At 40.1% G+C, this 19,291-nt stretch overlaps 6 protein-coding genes across 7 annotated transcripts; 2 read left to right on the top strand and 4 right to left on the bottom strand.

Annotated features, from left to right (window-relative positions):
• The first annotated feature begins 100 nt into the window (after nucleotides 1-100).
• LOC134631530 (RCC1 domain-containing protein 1-like) lies at nucleotides 101-2,365 on the top strand. Of its 2 annotated transcripts, none has more exons than XM_063479944.1 (8): nucleotides 101-377; nucleotides 482-697; nucleotides 799-958; nucleotides 1,074-1,195; nucleotides 1,272-1,373; nucleotides 1,464-1,631; nucleotides 1,712-1,741; nucleotides 1,856-2,365. In XM_063479944.1, exons 1-8 carry the CDS (start codon nucleotides 170-172, stop codon nucleotides 2,035-2,037), a joined length of 1,188 nt encoding a protein of 395 aa, XP_063336014.1. In that variant the 5' UTR covers nucleotides 101-169; the 3' UTR covers nucleotides 2,038-2,365. The 2 variants fall into 2 exon arrangements, with proteins under 2 accessions (XP_063336014.1, XP_063336013.1); XM_063479943.1 differs by having other exon boundaries at nucleotides 1,461-1,631.
• Nucleotides 2,255-4,934, bottom strand: LOC134631531 (calcium and integrin-binding protein 1-like). The gene is made up of 7 exons (XM_063479945.1): nucleotides 4,176-4,934; nucleotides 3,404-3,438; nucleotides 3,211-3,310; nucleotides 2,888-3,041; nucleotides 2,666-2,784; nucleotides 2,448-2,536; nucleotides 2,255-2,362 (listed from the first exon to the last, which is right to left on the bottom strand). The coding sequence occupies exons 1-7, from the start codon at nucleotides 4,224-4,226 to the stop codon at nucleotides 2,341-2,343; spliced, it is 570 nt and encodes a 189-aa protein (XP_063336015.1). The 5' UTR covers nucleotides 4,227-4,934; the 3' UTR covers nucleotides 2,255-2,340.
• Nucleotides 4,935-6,556: 1,622 nt separating this feature from the next.
• On the bottom strand, nucleotides 6,557-8,216 carry LOC134632465 (titin-like). The gene is made up of 2 exons (XM_063481191.1): nucleotides 6,785-8,216; nucleotides 6,557-6,671 (listed from the first exon to the last, which is right to left on the bottom strand). The coding sequence occupies exons 1-2, from the start codon at nucleotides 8,154-8,156 to the stop codon at nucleotides 6,637-6,639; spliced, it is 1,407 nt and encodes a 468-aa protein (XP_063337261.1). The 5' UTR covers nucleotides 8,157-8,216; the 3' UTR covers nucleotides 6,557-6,636.
• Nucleotides 8,217-8,219: 3 nt separating this feature from the next.
• On the bottom strand, nucleotides 8,220-10,871 carry LOC134631851 (titin-like; the record flags this gene model as incomplete). Its single annotated transcript, XM_063480408.1, has 1 exon — nucleotides 8,220-10,871. A coding segment is annotated over exon 1 (2,652 nt), but the record flags the coding sequence as incomplete, so codon positions are not given.
• A 283-nt stretch (nucleotides 10,872-11,154) lies between these two features.
• Nucleotides 11,155-14,256, bottom strand: LOC134631849 (titin-like). The gene is made up of 4 exons (XM_063480407.1): nucleotides 14,236-14,256; nucleotides 13,697-13,793; nucleotides 11,472-13,051; nucleotides 11,155-11,193 (listed from the first exon to the last, which is right to left on the bottom strand). Exons 1-4 carry the CDS (start codon nucleotides 14,254-14,256, stop codon nucleotides 11,155-11,157), a joined length of 1,737 nt encoding a protein of 578 aa, XP_063336477.1.
• A 2,378-nt stretch (nucleotides 14,257-16,634) lies between these two features.
• gdpgp1 (GDP-D-glucose phosphorylase 1) lies at nucleotides 16,635-18,563 on the top strand. The gene is made up of 2 exons (XM_063481189.1): nucleotides 16,635-16,775; nucleotides 17,226-18,563. The coding sequence occupies exon 2, from the start codon at nucleotides 17,234-17,236 to the stop codon at nucleotides 18,329-18,331; it is 1,098 nt and encodes a 365-aa protein (XP_063337259.1). The 5' UTR covers nucleotides 16,635-16,775; nucleotides 17,226-17,233; the 3' UTR covers nucleotides 18,332-18,563.
• The last annotated feature ends 728 nt before the right edge of the window (nucleotides 18,564-19,291 follow it).

Raw genomic sequence — 19,291 nt, 5'->3', positions numbered from 1 at the left:
GTCAATAAACATGAACTTGGTGTCTATCTCTTTAAAGATGATTTAAATGATATGCTCCTCCCTCGCCACTCGTCATCATCTCTCGCCGCTTGTGCTCCTGCAGTACAAAAATAAGCGCAACCGTAGGTTAGTTTTGCGGACAGCTTCCGCTGAGCTGCTCAGTGTTCAGATGCGCTGGTTTGGGTTCGGCTTCAACGCCTTTGGACAGATATGTGTCCAGGAAAAGTCAGGCAGAGGAGAAAGTAGCAGCGCGCCCCACCAAGTCAAAGTAAGTCACCCAGCAGAGCTCAGCAGTCACGTGGATAGAAGTGGATGCTGCTTGAAGACAAGTCAGATCAGAGTGAGCTGGAGTCGAAGAGCATCTTTACATTTAGAGGGTGAGTGTATCAAAGACATCGCCTGAGTCCTGAGGAATAAGATGTCTTTAATACATCTATTGCATTAGCTTAGCTCTTGTTTTGTTGTTTGTTGTTTCTGTCAGGAGACAGCTGCCTGAGCTTGGCAGGTTTTGGGGAATCGGTCTCCAGCGAGGACACTGGTATTTCTAAAATAGAGAGCCATGGTTGTAAAGATGTATTCATCAGTGAATCGCACTTGACCCTGGCCTTCCCAGACAGGATTGAGACCTGGGATCTGCAGAAGAGGGAGAAGAGTCCATCATGGAGCATGGATATAAAAACCGACGCAGAGGGTTCTGGTAATGTGTATGCTAATATCTTATCTGGCTAAACAGACATTAATAATGATGTATGAAATTACAGAGTCTCAATATTACTTTTTATTTATTTATTTTTATAGATGTGAATTTGCCATTGGTCCCTGGAGGTTACATTGCCTTAAAGCCTCCCTTCTACTGCACCTTACCAGGACACCTGAAAGCCAGGAGCCTAGCACTGGGTGCAGAGCATGCTGTTCTTCTTACTGCCTCTGGAGCAGTGTACAGCTGGGGACTGGGCAGGTGGAGCCACTCACACATATGTCTTTGTTGAACATATGAGAAGCAGCAGTTTCATGCATAAACAACAAACAAGTATAAGTTAATCTTCCTATGCGTGCATGTGTTTATGTAACAGCCATGGTCAGCTGGGGCATGGAGTGCTCACCTCTGAGGAGGAGCCCAGAGCAGTGGAGGCACTCTGGGGGATGCCCATGACCCATGTGGCTACAGGAGGCTGGCACTCAGCTTGCATTAGTGGTAAATGTCAAATAAAGATTTGGACAAGTTACAATCAGTTTGAAAAGGATTTGAAGAGGATCTTTTTTGTTCTTAGATGGGGGTGACCTTTATGTGTGGGGCTGGAATGAGAGCGGCCAGCTTGGACTTCCTTCTCGAGGTCTGAGGAAATCTCAGCAGAAAACTAGTCAACAAACAGGTCTGTCCTGAAATGTGCACTGCTTTAAAGAGTTCTATTGAAGAGGCAGTTTTTACATCCATTTTGAACCACTGACCTTATCAACAGAAGAATTATGCTGTGATACCAGCACACCACCAGATGAAACGCTAAAGGAGGAAGAGGAGCATGAAGATGTGTTCATATCAATCCAGGCGTTCCCCGCTCTGCTGGATGTCTCTTCATCATGTGAAATCCGAACAGTAAGCTGTGGTTCCCGCCACACAGCTGCAGTAACAAGTAAGGAATCTCTTCTGACAGTTGTTTTACCGGGATGCACATTTTCTAGCAATCATCATGTCACAATTTCTTATTTTCAGCCACTGGTGACCTCTACACTTGGGGATGGGGTGAGTTTTGGTTTTAGAAATGTGTTACATCTAAGTTAAATACTCACAGCAGTATCATTCAAATCAAAGTGAATGCCAAGATTTTTGGCATCTTTGCCTTTATTACCTTTACAGGGGAATACGGCCAACTGGGACACCAAACAGTAACTAGTTCGGATGAACCGCAGCGTGTGGAGTTTTTCAGGGCTGAGCAGATGCGTGTGCTCGATGTGGTGTGCGGGACATGGAACACATTTGCTGCTGCTGTAAAGGAGGAAGTAGCTTGTGCTGAAAATAGCACAAAATGCACTTGTTAAAGCGCAGTGAACTTTGGACAACAGTTGTAAATTTCTCCTACAAACACAAAGAATTAACTAAATTTATTTGTTCATTTTTTTTTCTCTATAAAAACTCAACTCAATACTTTTTGGTGAAACTTTTATTTTTTCTTCAAACAGATGTTTAAAAAGGGTTTATATTTGACAAATGACATAAAACAGTTAAGGCAGCAAAATCCACAGGTAAATATAATTTAAGGCAAGTAATTAAAATTGTTCTGATTTAAAATTATACACTAAAATTAAAAAGGTGCATGCATCTCCAAGGTCCACTGGAAGTCTTCAGAGCACAATCTTGAAGGAACTGTGGATAAATCAAATGAGAATCCATTTGACACTTATAAATGCAAATAATTATTGGTGTTTGGAGCAGCTGGATTTCTAGTTACCTGACAAAATCTGGAGACCTTGAAATGACGTGCTGAAACTCTGAGAGGTTCACAGTTCCGTCCTTGTCGATGTCTGACTCTTCAAGAATCTAAACAACATGCAGACACGGAAAAGAAACACATTGTTAGGCTTACTGACACATCAGTATACCACCCCACCCCCACACGCAGTTTATAACCACCCCTTACAACTATAAAGACAAACTCAGTAAACTCACGTTGCTGATGAGCTGCTTCATTTCCGTGGAGGAAAGTTTTGCATCGTTTGTCTCACCAGTTAAGCAGTTAACCAGCTTCTCCAGATCAACACAGTCCAGGGTTCCATCATCATCAAAGTCTGAAAGCAGCAGACTGGTTAGCATTATGTAGACTGACATCTTTGCATTCAAAAATAACTATATCACTTTTTATCAACTTTTTTTTTTTTTTTTTTTTTTTACCAAATATGCGGAATGCATAGTGGGATTTGATTTCCAGAGTAGCAGAGTCGCTGAAGGCACTCAGAAGATCCAGGAAGTCCTCAAAAGTGAGGCTTCCATCTTTTTGTTCAGAGGTTGAGAACACCTGGCAGATTCTTTCCTTGAAAGGGTTGGACTGTAACGGGAATGAGTACAAAGGTCAGAACAGATTACCAGCCACTGAAGCACTTCCTTCAGAGCATGAATGACAACATAATCCCATAAACATAGAAATAAAGCATTAATGCAAAAAGAAAAAAACATAAAAACAATGTAATGCATATGTTTTGTTAAAATCTTTTCACCTTGAGCTCAGGCAGAGTAATAATCCTGCCCATTGGTACTCTGGCATCTGTTTGTTCTTTTTCATGTTTCTCAAGCAGTTCTGTGAATCTCTTGTGAGCACTGAAAAAAAGGGAAAAATATATCACACATTCCAACAACCAGCAGAAGACAAAATGTTTTTGTTAGTATGATGACTTGCAGCTTGTCACTTACAGAAGAATTTCTTGTTTTGTCAGGAAGGTCAGCTCCTAAAAATATATGTAAGGATTAGTCCTTTAAATATTTTTATTGAGAAGTTGAAGAGCTTCTTGTTCAAATAAACAGGTATGTTCCTCTTAATTTAACAAGAAAAATAAGTAAAAATAAAAGCATATAAAAAGTGACACATTAAACAATAATAAACAGTTTTCAAACTGAGCTTTGAATGAACAACAAAACAAAGACAAGACAGCCCGGACCCACGCAGTGCATACCTGATTTTAATTACTGAAGTTGTTCAAACAGGAGATAAAAGAATGACACATATATTTATGAATACATTGTCTCTGAGTTTAGTAACCCTCAGTTTAACAATAAGCGCTTCTTTCTTCTTCCAAAACAAAGGCAAAGTAAATGTAAGCATCAGTGCAAAGACAACAATCACTTATTAACATAAATTTGTAACTTTTACCCTCAAACGGATGTTTTTAAAGAGTCTGAGCAACAGTATTGGTTGTTATTAGGCTAGTGACCGTAACTTGTTTTTAATAGTATTTCCACAGACGTTACATATAATCAATACGAATTACATCAACTACAAATGTAAATAATATTGGTTATTTGAGCACCAGGACGCTTATCGTTTTATTTCTCCTTTGAAACGTCAGGCTAACATAGCTATTACGCTCTTCCTTTAACGTTATTACAGGGCGTAAAAAACACTTCCACTCGTCCATTAAGAAAATAGGTAAAGTTTGCCTGTGGAGACTTTGCTTTCGGGACTTACCTGATATTCTGAGAGCGACTCTTTCGAAAGTTGACTCGCCGTACTTCCCATGTCGAAGTTTTCAACTCCAAATTGTACTTTGCCGTAGTTAACAGTAACCCGCAAAACTACTGAACGGCTAATGTTTTCTGCTTCGCTTACTTCCGGTTTCTGACTAGAAGCGTCCTCCCCTTGTCGGGTGTAACGTAGCGGTTTCTATAGTGACGTATATGCAAAACCTTAAAAAAAAAAGTGGCCTTTTTTTTCTTTAGAAAGTTTAAAAAGGAAAAACTCAGTTTGGTTCCTGTTCACAATTTTGTCATCATTACTTGATTTTCGTTGAGATAACAAAATAAAAGAGGAGACCGACTGGAAGTGGGTAAAGGTCGTTGATGAAATAAGGATACTAAAAACACTAAGTTGCGTGAGCAGTGAAATGTACTCAAGTACAAGGAGTAGCTTTTATTTTCGTAGAATAGAAAACAGAATCACTAGTGTCACAGTAGATTGTATCACTCTAACCAGTCCAACCCAGTTCCACATATTACCAAAGAAGACAAAATAATGTTTCCTTTCTTTATTTGTATAACTACGGTTATTCTTGACATTCATAATCCATTAAATTACACAGCATCTTTTTCTGAAAAAACAAACAAACAAACCCTCTAATACTATCACTGATCTGCAACCCAATTAATTATACTTGCAACCCCATAATTATAAATACAAAACAAACATTACAAACATATGTTAAAAACATATAAAATATTATTGCACAACATTTCTATGGTCCTGAGTATTTACTGGACACATTTATGTCATAATCTAAAAATAATAGTAATCCATTCAACCCTATTGTATTATTTAAAAAATAATAATAATAATAAATTGTTTCCTTAGCTCACAAAGGCTTAATTTATTCTCTTTGTAGTTGTTTAAATTATTATTTTGAAAGTGTATTTAAGCAAAGATATCAAAAAGATTAATTTGCAAAAAACATCACTGTTTATTTTCAGTAGATTTTGAAAGTTGCTTAAATTAATATAAACCAAGACTGAGTATTCAGTATGAGGGTGACTACTACTATCTTCTCACAGTCCAAAGACATGCAGCATTCAGTGGGGTTAGGTTAATTGGTGATCTTTAAAGTAATAGTGTGTAAAATCTCACCACTAGATGTCGGTAGATTGCAGTCAAATGAATTCTGTTTTCTTACCCCTCCCAATCCAAGTGCATAATTGTAACTATGGTGGCTGCTATAATATGACAAACTTGTTTTAGTCAACCAAGGGAGATCAGAAACTTAAAACTTAAAACTGTACCATAATATTAGCTTATAGTCGACTGTTATTGTTTAGCTGGCTTATTGTCATCTGTCTGGACACAACAGGATTGCATGTCAAATCTGCTGACAAGAAGAAAATGTGACAATATCAGAAATAAATAAACACATTTATCCATGTTTTCATGTGTTTTCAGTTCAGGAGATGGTGCTTGAGGATGCTTATTCTGTTGTCGCTTTTCTTTGTGTTTTTGCTTCTTTGGTGAAGGGGACCCCTTCTCAGATGATAAAACATAGGTCCTTGTATCTTGAATCTGAATTTACCTCCGTGTTTTCTTCTCCTCCATCTTTGGTGTATAACCTGACCTGGACAAATCTACTTTTTTCATGTTTTTTTTAAATTTGTTTTTTGTATTTTTAATACAGAACAGATTTTTTTTAATGTGTCATTTCTTTTTTAACCATTTCTAAACTCCTCCAGAAATAGTAAAATAAAAAAGCAAACATAGATGTAGAACTATGGTTTTGAGATTAAAAGTGTTCTTGCTGGTTTTCCTACCTCTTTTAAAGTAATATTGTCTTGTCTTTTGTCAGCGTAAATAACATAGGTGAGAGAATTTTTTTATAAAGTCAACCCAAAGCATACATATATGTTTGTCCGACATGTTCAGAAAGAAAAAAAAAAAAGAAATCTTTGGCATAAATATGATGTACATGTGTAATCAGGTTACTTCCCCAAACAAAAGACAGAAAAGTAGGGGGACATGACACTAACTTGTCAACTCATTATACTCTGACTCTCATGTCAGGCAAAAGACAAAAACATATCTGTATGTGTTTTATCCCAGCAGGGATAACCTTAAGCAATACAGAATTCCAGAGTCTCTGAATTTTTGTGTGCTGCCTGAAACTGTTTTCCTTTACATAAATAAAGACATTTGAACCATAAAGTTAGAGACTGATACATCACAATTCATCAGATTGGTTGTTCACCAGCACGAGCTATTAATAATAACTTTTTTTATTGCCTTCTGGGTTTTTTTTTTAAGTTTTACAAAATATGTTTTGATTTGAACTCAATTGACAAAGAACATCTTAAAACAAAATTGAATGTATTCTATTTTTATAAAAAAAACCAAAAACAAAACGATGAATATCTTCTCCAAATTTCAGGAGATGATTATCTTAACGTGGGGCAAGCTAGGCTCCTGGATTTGTCTCCCAGTCTGTTGTATCTAAAGCAAAAACAGAGGTAAAACAGCATGTAAAAGTGTGCAGGTGAGGTTTTAACATGAAGTTTTGCCAAAGAATTCTTGTAGCTGATGGTGTGTTTAATCTTAAGTGTTACCTGTCATTTTTGTTCCCTCTCTGGTCTCAGCTGGAACCCCAATCCCGTACTCATTTTCTCCTGTGACTCTAAAGAAATAGATTCCTCCCTCCTCCAGGTCGGACACCTTGTAAGACAATCGGCGACACTTGTCAGTAAGTCTTATCCATCCCGTTCTGCTGATGTCTCGTATGTCTACAAGGTAGTTCTTCACGGGAGACCCTCCCTCATTCTCAGGAATGTCCCAGGTAACAGTGGCAGAGTTCTCAGTCACATCTTTAACTATTATATGAGCCGGGGGACCAGGTGAATCTAAAACCCTCACATTTAGGGTCAAAGAGGCAGATCCAGCAGCATTTTGCAGTTTGACAGTATATTTGCCAGAGTCATCACGTGTTGCTCGTTCCACTGTGATAGAGGTGGCAGAGCTCGTGGTGTTGATCATGCCTCTGACTCGCAGATCAACATCTGCTTTCTCCCATGACACACTGGGAACAGGTTTGCCTGTGAAAGGCACGGTCAATGTGAAGGAGCTGCCATATTTAACAGGCAGAGTCTTTCTCATCTCAGGGTTAATGTGAATCTCGGGCTTCTCCTCTCGCTCTGTAGCTACTTCGGGGTCTGTTTCTGGGCTAGGCTCACTAATACCAACTTTATTTATGGATCTGACAGTAAAAACATATGCTGTCCCCGATGTGAGTCCAGTTACTGTAAACTCTGTCCTATCTGTGTTCTGAACAGCAACAGTCCAGTCTTCTTCTGTTGATTTTCTGAATTCAACTTTGTACCCTGTAACTGCCGCTCCACCGTCAAACACCGGTTTGTTCCATGAAAGAGTGATTGAAGATCTGGATGAATCAATTACAGTGGGCTTTACTGGAGGGGAAGGAAGAAACTTTGGATCCTCTGCCAAGGTGAGTGGGCATGGCAAACTTGGTTCACTTAGCCCAGCAGCATTCTCAGCAAAGACTCTGAATTCATACTCAGATCCCGGATGCAGACCAGAGGCTTTGACTCGTAGGTCATAGACTGGCTTCTTATTGACCCGGACCCAACGGATGCCCTGCTTCTCCCTTTTCTCTACAATGTAACCGCTGATGCGGCTGCCACCATCAGAGGCGGGCGTCTTCCAGCAAATAGTCATCGCTTCATTGGCTGCACTTGTGACCTCAACATCTGTTGGAGCAGATGGGATGGTAAAAGGATCCATGGCCTTGACTGGGTCACTTTCCAAAGTCTCACCCTCGCCATATTTATTGACTGCCCTCACCCTAAACAGGTATTCGTTTCCTTTGAGAAGTTTGGTTATCTTGCAAGTAGTTGACATCATGTCACCATACACAAGGGTCCAGGCAACACGGCTGGTTTCACATTTCTCAACAATGTAGTACATGATCTCCGCCCCACCAGTTTCATGAGGAGTTCCCCATGAGAGGGTGCACTTTTCTGCTGAAAGTCCAGAAACTTCGAGGGGTCCAGCAGGTGGACCAGGCCTGTCTAGTACTTTGCAGGTGATAGCCTTAGATGTGGTGCCCCCTGTATTCTGGAGAGTAAGAGTATACTGCCCAGAGTCTTTCCTAACACTTTCTCTGATAAGCAGAGAGGTATGCGTTTTTGTTGCAGTTATTTCAACTCGTCCTGTGGTGCCAATATTTCTACCATTCTTCAGCCAAAATACTGTAGGGTTGGGGCGGCCTGAGATGACAGCTTCTATTCTTAGGAGGTCTCCTGCTTTGACAACCACCACCTGTCGAAATTTGTCTTCCAAGATAATATTGGGTGGTTCTACATTGTGCTGTGCTGTGACAGGTCCAGTTGTTTCAGAGGGTGGACTGAAGAGCTCCGCTGCATTCTTTGCAATAACACGAAAGTTGTACTGTTCACCCTCTGTGAGGCCAGTCACTTCAAAGAAGGTGTCCAATAAGTTTGTGAAGTTACACTTAAGCCAGCAACTATCGGGCAGTTCTTTGCGCTCAACAATGTAACCAGTTATTTTAGCTCCACCATCATATTCTGGCTTGTCCCATGAGAGAGTTACTGAAGTGTTAGTTATATTGGTGACAGTGAGGTTGCCTGGGGGGTCACACTGGTCTCTAGCTGCTACAGGGTCAGACGGCTTGCTACAGGGTCCAACACCTGCCATATTCTCTGCACACACCCGGAACTCATATATAAGACCCTCCTCAACACTTGTCACCTTATACTGATTTTCCGTCACTGGGCTTTTGTTCAGTTTTTTCCACAGAATACTGCTTTGATCTTTGCATTCAATATGGTATCCAATAATAGGGCTGCCGCCATCACTCTCCGGTTTGCTCCAAGCAATGACCATAACAGACTTTGAGGCCTGCACAACATGAAGATTGGGTGGTGAGCCAGGTGGCTTAAAGGGATACTGAGCAACAACAGGCTCTGACTCAGTGAATTGGCTCTTTCCATAGCGATTCTCTGTAGCAACACGAAACTGGTATTCAGTGCCTTGTGTCAGACGGGAAATTTTGATTGATGTTCTTGCAACTGTAGCTGATACACTCTGCCATAATGTACTGCCTGTATCTCTTTTCTCAACAACATAATTAGTGATTTGACATCCACCAGTGTAATGTGGAGGCTGCCATGACAGAGACACAAAGTCAGCACTGACATCATCAACACTGAGGTCTGCTGGAGGACCAGGCCTTTCAAAAACATTAACAAATGTTTGAGCAGAGGTGGTTCCAACGGAGTTGGTCAGGGTCACCTCATAAACACCAACATCTATCCTGGTTGCATCTTTGATAATGATCTGAGATGACGTGTCAGATGTGTTCACGTTTACTCTGCTTGTCTCTTTCAGTGCATTGCCGTCTTTTTTCCAGGTTGCTGTTGGTGGTGGTACCCCTTTAAATGGAACATCGATCTTTAAATCATTTCCTGCCTTCACGCTGAATGTGTTGGACAGCAGACTAATCATAGGCTCAGTACTGCTATCCTTTACTATCACAGGTGCCAGCAGGCATTTTGGCTCACTCTTTCCCTTCTCATTCACTGCACACACTCTAAAGAAGTACTCTTTTCCTTTTGTCAGGCCATCAATAATTGCATCGAGCGCTTTACTCTCTGAACATTTTGTCCATGTGTCATCTCCCTTAGCTTGCATTTCTACAATATAACATGTGATTTTGCTTCCTCCATCATGGGCTGGTTTTTCCCAAGAGAGTCTTGCACTACTGCATGTGACATCGTTGAGTGTGATCTTGCCAGGAGGCAGGGGCACCTCAGAGACTTTAATAGCTTCTGTGGTTTCTGCTGGCAGCCCAGTGCCAAACTCATTCACAGCCAGGACACGAAAATAATAGAAGCATCCTTCCTGTAAATTGTCGATCTTATATGAATTCCTCATGCAGTTGCTAAAGACGCTTGTGAATGCTTTTCTAGTCTCCTCTCGCTTCTCTACAACGTAGTGCGAAATCTTTGCTCCTCCATCAATCAAAGGTGGCTCCCAGGAGATGGATACAGAATCCCTCTTTACATCCTTTACCTCCAAGTTTGTTGGTGCACTGGGAGAGTCCAGAACTTTCACATTGATGAATGCTGACTTGGAGCCACAGCAGTTCGAAGCTGTCAACACATACTTCCCAGTATCATTTCTGTTGACATTTTCAATGAGTAGCACAGTGTAGGAGCTTGTTACCTCGATCTGAGCACGCTCACTGAGGGTGTCACCTTCCTTTGACCATTTAACCTCAGGCTCTGGCCTTCCTCTGATGGTAACAAAGAGATGTAAAGTGGAACAGACTCGAACGCTGACAATCTTCCTCAAGGCAGCGTCCAGCTCAATCTCTGGTGCTTCTACTTTTTCGGCTGCAACCACAGACCCAGGTAGATCCACATGGTCTCCGACTCCAGCAGCATTTATTGCGCGAATACGAAAATTGTACTCTGCATTTTCTCTCAGTCTTTTCACAGTGTAATTTGTGTCCTCTACACCTGCGCTTGGTGTGCATGTAATCCACTCATCATCTGTTGCTTCTTTCATCTCTACTACATATCCACTGATGGTGGCTCCTCCATCATAGATTGGTTTTGACCAAGTCAGAGACACAGTATTGCTAGAATAGTCTGTCATTTTGGGGTTGGTTGGTGGACCAGGCGGGTAAGTAGCTTCACATACTTTTATATATTCACTTGGATCACTGGGAGCACCCACACCAGCTGCGTTTTCTGCAAGTATTCTAAACTGGTAGTAATGCCCCTCTGTGAGCCCAGTACATCGGAAACGCAAATCATTTAGTCTTCTCTTGTTGCATTTAGTCCACCTGACACCCTCTTTGTCAAGTTTCTCCACAATGAAGCCATCAATCTCTGAACCTCCATCAGTCTCAGGCCTTTCCCATGTTAATGTTACAGAGTCACCGGTCACAGCTGTAGCTATAGGTGTAGAAGGTGCACTTGGTGGTGTGAAAGGATTTTGTGCAATTAAGGGGTCTGATTCCAAAAATTCACCAACACCATATTTGTTCACCGCAGCAATTCTGAATACATATTCTTTGCCAGGTACCAGTTTTGTTACTTTGTAACTGAGAGCTTCAACATGAGCTTCAACTCCTGTCCATGTAACACGACTGGTCTCCCTTTTTTCAATGATGTAATGAGAAACAGTTGCACCTCCATCATTTAAGGGGGGATTCCAGTGAAGACTGCATTTCTCTGCACTGATAACTTTTACCTTCAGTTGTCCATCAGGGGGACCAGGTCTATCCAGGACCTTCAAATTAACTGGGACAGAAGTAGTTCCACCAATGTTAGTGAGGCTTAAGAGAAAGTGTCCCCCATCTGCTCGTGTACAGTCCCTGATAGTCAGGGTTGTATGTGTGAGAGTGGTTTTGATCTCCATTCTTGGTGTGACTTTGTCGATTTCTCTTCCTTCTTTCAACCATGTTACTGCTGGAAGAGGCTTTCCAAAGTAATCAGCTTCAATGACGAATGTCTCTCCAGCCTGAACAACTGTAGTACTCTTGAATTTAGGATCAACTGATGCAGTGGGTCCTTCAATGACATCCTGTGCAATGATGGTTACACTTTCTGAAGGTGGACTCCAAACACCAGCCCCATTCTTAGCAGTTACCCTAAATTCATAACTTTGTCCTCCTGTCAGACCTGTGACTGTGAACTGATTCTCAATAACATTCGTAAAGTTTGCCTTCATCCACCTGCCATCTGGGAGCTCCTTTTTTTCTACAACATAGCCTGTAATACTGCTTCCACCATCATACTTGGGCTTTGCCCACTGGAGTGTAATGTTCTCTCTCGTAATGACAATGGCTTCAGGTTTACCAGGTGGATCACAGGGGTCTCTTGCCACATAGCATTCTGATATCCTGCTAGATGGGCTGAGCCCTGCAATATTTTCAGCAAAGACTCTGAATTCATACTCAATACCTTCTTCAAGCCCACTTGTTTTGAAGCGAGCATCAGGTATAACAAATTTGTTAAGTTTGGTCCATAAAATGCTGTTCTTTTCTTTGCGTTCAAGGTGATAGCCAATGACAGGACTGCCTCCATCTCTGACTGGAGGCTCCCATTCAACCACCATGCTGTACTTTGTAACAGTGGAAACAAAGGGGGTGCCCGGGGCAGCAGGTACACTGAATGGATATTGCACAACTACAATGGGTGATGTGATTGGAGTACTTTTTCCATATCTATTTTCTGCAAACACTCTGAATTGGTATTCACTTCCTGTCTTCAACTTGGTAACTTTGATTGTGGTTCTTACTGTAGTTGCAGAAACAGTCTGCCACTCCATACTTGTAGATTCCCGTTTCTCCACTACATAGTTGTCTAGTTGACAGCCTCCTGTGTATTCAGGTGGCTCCCAGGAGATGGTAACATAGTCTGAACTGACTTCATCAATCCTGACAGGTCCTGTGGGAGGGTCTGGCTTTTCAAGAACAACCACGGTGATTTCCCCTGTATATTTTCCAGCACTGTTGGCTGCAGTGACAGAGTACTGACCAGAGTGCTCCCTGATAGCATGTCTGATATGAAGGACTGTTAATGATGGTGTGGTTGAAATCTCTAGCCTTGATGTTTCTTTTACTCCCTGGCCATCTTTTTTCCATTCAACTTTTGGTGCTGGGTTCCCAAAGACTGGGACCTCTACTTTTAACTCTTCACCATTCTTGACAGTGAATGTGGTAAAAGTAATCTGGAGTTTTGGCTTAATAGCATTTTCCTTATCTGTGATGGGGGTGGGTTGGACATTTGGGCTGATTTCTCCATTTTCTGCAGCAGAAGAAGGCTGGCCTGTAGTGCAGAATAACAAGCTATAATTACAATTTTTATATATATGTATGTATATATATATATATATATATATATATATATATGTATATATATATTGACTGGAAATGACAAAGGTATCTCCTAAAAGATAATAAGACGATGTACAAGAGGCATCATTGGCATTTTTCTCAGCTTTTATTTACATTGTGTGTGTGTGTGTGTGTGTGTGTGTTTAAAATCTGGCATTTTTTGTAACATAGATGTTGTTGACTGAATCCATATCAGAGTCTAGAAAGGTATTTACATTTTTAGCTGTTACTTAGAAAAATTAACCTGTGAGAAAGAATAAGGGAAACCTAATTTGCATTGTACATTGAAGAGATCACAATATTATATGTCTGAGGATTTTCTAAAACTAATCTACTGTTTTTACATGGTTAAAAACTAACACTGTGCTAGTTATTTAAGCTTATCTAAGGCATTTTAATCAACATATGAAACAAACCGATCTTGGGAGAAGCATCCTTCTTCTATATACTTCAACACAAAGACATGTTAATGTAATTTAATATTAATAATTTGTTGAACATTTTCTAACTTAACTTTATAACAAAGTACGAATACATGCAATCTATGCACCACAGAGAGGATGAATGTGCAACATACCTTCAACAATAACAGTGGAGTGTGACTGGGAAACCTCAGTATCCCGTGTCAGGTTTATATTTAGAACATGAGCTTCATCTTCTGCTTTCTTTCCTATCTACAAGAGAGAGGGGTAACTTTTAATGTTAGTGAAAATGAGATTAAATACATACATTTAAATAGGAAAATACGTTTTACCTTGTTCCAAGATTATAATATGGATTTGGTTATTTGGTGGCTTGAAGTCTGTATTAAATTTGTTACAGAAAGCCCTCTGAGTGAGTTTTAAACAAGAATAGAAAGTAGGCTATCTTGCTGAGTGAGATGTGTGTAACTGAAACACTTGAAGGTGTTAAAAATAACTACAGACATGGCCAACCAGACTGCCAACTGCTCTGCCGAACACATTAAAGCTGTATTATTATTTAAGTTTTAAGGCTCCCATTTAACATACAAACAACAACATGCACAGAAAAAAATAACTCAACTAAAAGGACATTTGAAGATCCCTAAATGCTTTCTGTACTATATTACAGTGACTTTTAAGATGACTTTCTTACCTCATTCTTGTTTTCTTCCATCGTTTCTCTTAGTTAAACTGAAAATTTAGATCCCTTGTTAATCAGTTTGTTGGTAAAGATGCCCAAAGTGCTGTGAGCCCCAAACGTTTAGGACACAGATACACAACTCTGCCAATCACTGCCTGCTTTATCTGCAAAAGCATTCAGTGACTAAAATAAGCATGGCAGTGGATTGGCCAGCTGCTCATTCTTTCAAAATTAGTTTAGCCTGCATGGCTCAGCTAGAGATAAATGGAAAACGTCTCATCACTTAAATATTGTCCACGTACCATTCCTGTTATAAGAGGGTTTTCCCTGTAACTTCATATTTAGGTATTAATACACACCTACAGGCAGGCAAAGAAGAGCTTAATGATCTTATTTTACTGACCTTTTCAATGTTCGTGACTGATAAATATTGTGGGTGTTTGACACTTTTTGTGGCTTCAGCTAAGATTTTTGTTGGAATAGAAATGAGTAAAGTTCAGTTTGAACAGTTTGGAGACAAATTTAGAGAAGCAAGGCTGACACAGTTTGGAAATGTGTAGAGGAGGGATAGTGGATGTACTGGACAAAGGATATTGAATATGGAGCTTCCAGGCAGGAGGAGAAAAGAAAGACCAGAGAGGAGGTACATATATGTAGTCAAACAGGACATAGGGCTGGTATGACAGAAGATGATTCTAGAGATAGAATGAGATGGAGGCAGGTGATCTGCTATACCGACCACAAAGGGAGCACCCAAAAAAGAAGTATAAAAAGGAAGAGGAAGCTTTAAACTTGGGTGTGCCAGGAAAAGTTTTAGATCCATTGTATTAAAGGTGTAGTGTGCAGAATATCACCACTAGATGTCAGTAGATTGCAGATTGCAATCAACTGAGTTCTGTTTTCTTAACCATCCCAATTTAAGTGCATAATCCTAGCTATGGTGGCCTCTGTAGTGAGTGTAGGCTGTCAGTCCACTGTTTACCTTAGCTGTAAATATATGTCCATATCTATTTACTCTGGAGGAGGCTGTAAAACTGAAAGCTGATGTGAAGCTCACTTCTGCCTGATGACAGCATTGCTGAGGTGAGTTGCTTAGGATATCCTGAACTTCCTGTCGGTAAGCGCTGCAGTTTTTTGCTGTTGATAGCTGCTGTCAACTGGCGTTATCGAAACTTTCTTTGAAGTGGATCTAACATTGTTGGACTCAAACACATAGCAAATAAACTCTTGTATGATGTGAAAATGTAATCAAACTGTTTAATAGAGGGAAAGAATTATTTTTAGGACACCTGAGCCTAAAATTATCTGGCATAATGTTGGGTCATAACCAGCTGGTTGTTTAGCTGGCTTGTTGTTAGCTGTCCAGAGATGGGACAGTCGTATGTATGATCTGGTGACAATAAGAAATTGAGACAATATTAGGACTAAACAAGCATGTTTTCATGTATTAGAGGGATGACTTCAGTTTCGGAGATGAAGCTGAAGATGAGAAGGAACTGGTTGAGGTGGAAATGTGGAGTGGTGGAGGAGGAGGCAGATGAATGGGTTAACCTTATATGTGGCTGGTCTCTAACCACATACATAAAATTTGATTAGGCAGAATTGTGATGTCCATCTTGACCACTGTATTCAAGAGGGCGGGCCATATACAAATAGCATAAACAAAAAAATAACATCAAACATGTTAAAAAAAAGTCAAATTGAGTCAACCCCTTAAAAGAGTGCCAAAGGCTTTAGCAAATAAATATGTTTTAAGAGCAGTTGTAAACTCAGAAAGAGAAGAATCCTGCCTCACGTGCAAGGGCAGATCATTCCACAGTGATCTGCCAGTCCAAAGACATGCAGTTAGTGGGGTAAGGTTAGTTGATAATTCTAGATTGCCCTCTGATCTGAATGTGAGTGTGAATGGTTGTCTGTCTCTATGTGTTAGTACCCTGGCTCTCGCCCTATGGTAGCTGGGATAAAATTGGTAACAGAGAATGAAAAATATAAAAAATTGCACCTTTGATAGCTGAAGAAATCTATTTTTGTTGTTCTTTTTAAAAACAAAAAATTGAATAGCCTATATACACTGTTCCTTTCAATGAACAAGAGACATCTTGAGAAAAGGGTTTGTTTTACGTTAAACTTCATGCATTTTTTAGTATGTTTTCCATTTGGGCATAAAATCCACAGCTATTTCTTTTCAGTAATGCAAAAATCACTTTGTCAGTAGTCTAAAAATATATTACAGTGGTACTAGCATAAAAATACAAATGTTTATACTATATTATTTTAATACTATATTAATATACTAAACTAATGTACTAAACTAATTTGAAATGTGCGCTTTAGGTCTATGATTATCTTCACAGAATCTTTTATTCTGAAACAAGGAGCCGGAAATGCACTAATACACACCAGCGAAGAAGAGCACGAAGCTAGCTTGCCAAGCTAACCGGTTGTAGATGTAAACATATATAAACCTTTCGATTGAATGGGAAAAAGAATTAACCGTGTCGTTAACAGGCTGCTGTCGGTTTGTGATTTGACACGGTGTCAAATGTGAATAGGTAAGGTCACTGTAAAATTCAATTCAATCATGCATGAATAATTGAAAGCCGTCCATTGAATGAAGTTAAGGTGCTCTGTGAGGTGAATAGCAGGCTATACTGCCTCAGACACTAGTTTGATACCAGTGCACTGTCTGATAATAAAGCTGGAACTTTGTTCAAACTTTCCGCATGAAAATTACTTAATTAAGCCTCTGAGAACTGAATTTTTTGAAAGTTATACAATCACTTGTTTCAGCGTCCAGATGTTAATGTTTTTTCTAGTTTTCTTGTGTAACTATAGGTATTTCTATAGGTTTTTTGATGGCATTGCCGGTGAAACAAACGTTATTTGCCAAGTTATTGATATGACGTAAACTAAACACGTATAGACGTGTCTGCCCGACCTAAATGACCGACCTCAGTGACTCTGTTATCAAATGTAATTCCTCTTGTTTAACTCATCAACAGATTCCAACATGTCCATCCAGTTTGTGTATAGCCATCAGCACTTCGTTACTGATGTGTATCGGATCAGTGGAAACAATTCCGCTAAAAACTCTGCATCAACAAAGTTTGACACCGCCATCCAAGGCGGCTGGGCAGACAGGATGGCGCGGGACATATTTCGCTACCATCTGGGGGATTTAAAAACGCGGGTTCTGCTGGGTTCCCATGGCTACGTGGCTCAGCTGAATATCCAACGAGGAATAGAGAGGAGAAAGCCACAGGAGATCCTGAGCATTAAACAGGAGTTCAGTGCCAAGCAGTTTAACTTTAACAAAATTAAACACGATGAAATCATATTTGAGATGATGAAGGACAAAAAAAGAGGCACACCTTTGACTAGCAATGCAGAGTGTCCTCAACCCCAGAAGATGGTTGTGTTGGTCAATGTTAGCCCTCTAGAGTTTGGACATTGTCTCTTTGTCCCAGATCCTGCTCACTGTCTCCCACAGATCCTGACAAAGTTTGCAATCCATGTTGGCATTGAAGCTGTACTTCTGAGCTCTGATCCCGGTTTCCGTGTGGGGTTCAACAGTCTGGGAGCATTTGCATCTGTCAACCATTTACACCTCCATGGATATTACCTAGACCATCCCCTCAAGATAGAGTCTAAGCCAGTTAAACCTTTATGTCCTGAAAAGGGATTTTATCGAATTTTGGACTTCCCGGCAGGCTTTTTGTTTTATGCAGAATCAGAGGAGGTGGAGAAAGTGGCCCAAACTATCTGTGAAGTCACAGATTTTCTTGTGAATGATAATATTGCTCACAACCTCTTCTTGACTAGAGGAAGCCCGCCATGTGTTCAAACGCAAGGTGAAAAGGATCTCTGTTCAAGAAAAGGTGTTCGCATTGCTGTGTGGCCCAGAATATCCTGCTTCGGTGCCAAAGAGGAGTCTGCCTTTAATGTTGCTCTATGTGAACTGGCTGGACATTTACCCTTTAAGAGCAAAAAGGACTTTGAGCGCATGACAGAGAAAGATGTCGTTGATGTAATCCAGAGCTATCTTTTGCCTGAAGATGAGTTTCACCAGCTGGAACAGCAGCTTATTCAACATTTATTGTGTTCATAATGTGTGGTCATTTTCATCTACTTACAGCTGGGCTGGAAGGGTCTTAGACTTTTGATGGCATAAATGGATGAATCTGGCTACTGGATTTTGAATTTAATTGTAAAAACTGCACTATCGTACTGAATGTGTGTCAGAATCTTCCCTGTACAATGAAAGAGATTACACATGTTGAGATTTATATGATATTTACAAGATAAAATGTGCTTTAATTGGTTAATGAATGTGTTTTAGCAAAACTGCTATCAAATAAAATGTGACTAAAGAATGGAGTTTTGTGTCTGTCTGTTCATGAATTGCAGTTCTTAACCATGTTTTTTCGAGTCAGGAGACGCTCGGGTGTGGTGGCACAGAGCCATTGTGAATGCTATTTGTTACATGTGAGGATTTTATGTTTGGTGTAAAAAGGGCGTATTGCACAAAGTAACATAAGGAGCATGGTGGTAGGATACATTTTTCCAAGCAAAGTATATAATAACAATAAGTGTCATTGGCTACAAAAGGTTTTGCATTGATTCAATAGAGAGGAGCAGATTACTGAGAATTAAGGGCTGTAAGTTCTGTGGAAATCAGGCATAGGGGCATTTTGAGATTTGGACATAATATTCTTGACATACTATATTCTTGTCTATTTGTAGTGAAAAGATGACCGTGCCTTATGTAAAAGCCAGCAGCTTGAAGGATCTATTTTGTTAGAAGTTATTATATTTTGTCCTTGTGTTTTGGATACTGGGTATTTTCCACAGCTGTTATCCCAACACTCTCAAAGAGTAACATATTACGCTATGTGACAAATCGTCAGCATGTTCAGTCACCCAACGCGTTCCTATGTTATGCATTCGGAAAGAGGAGGAAACATGAGAACCGTTTGAACTCAGTCTACACATGTACATTTATTTTACTTTAATCACTTTGGAAAACATTATCTAACATTATTAAAGTTGCGGTTTAGGTTAGGGATAA

This window comes from Pelmatolapia mariae, linkage group LG7 (assembly GCF_036321145.2).
Source record: "Pelmatolapia mariae isolate MD_Pm_ZW linkage group LG7, Pm_UMD_F_2, whole genome shotgun sequence".
Taxonomy (NCBI): domain Eukaryota; kingdom Metazoa; phylum Chordata; class Actinopteri; order Cichliformes; family Cichlidae; genus Pelmatolapia; species Pelmatolapia mariae.
This window is presented reverse-complemented; position numbering and strand designations above follow the sequence as displayed.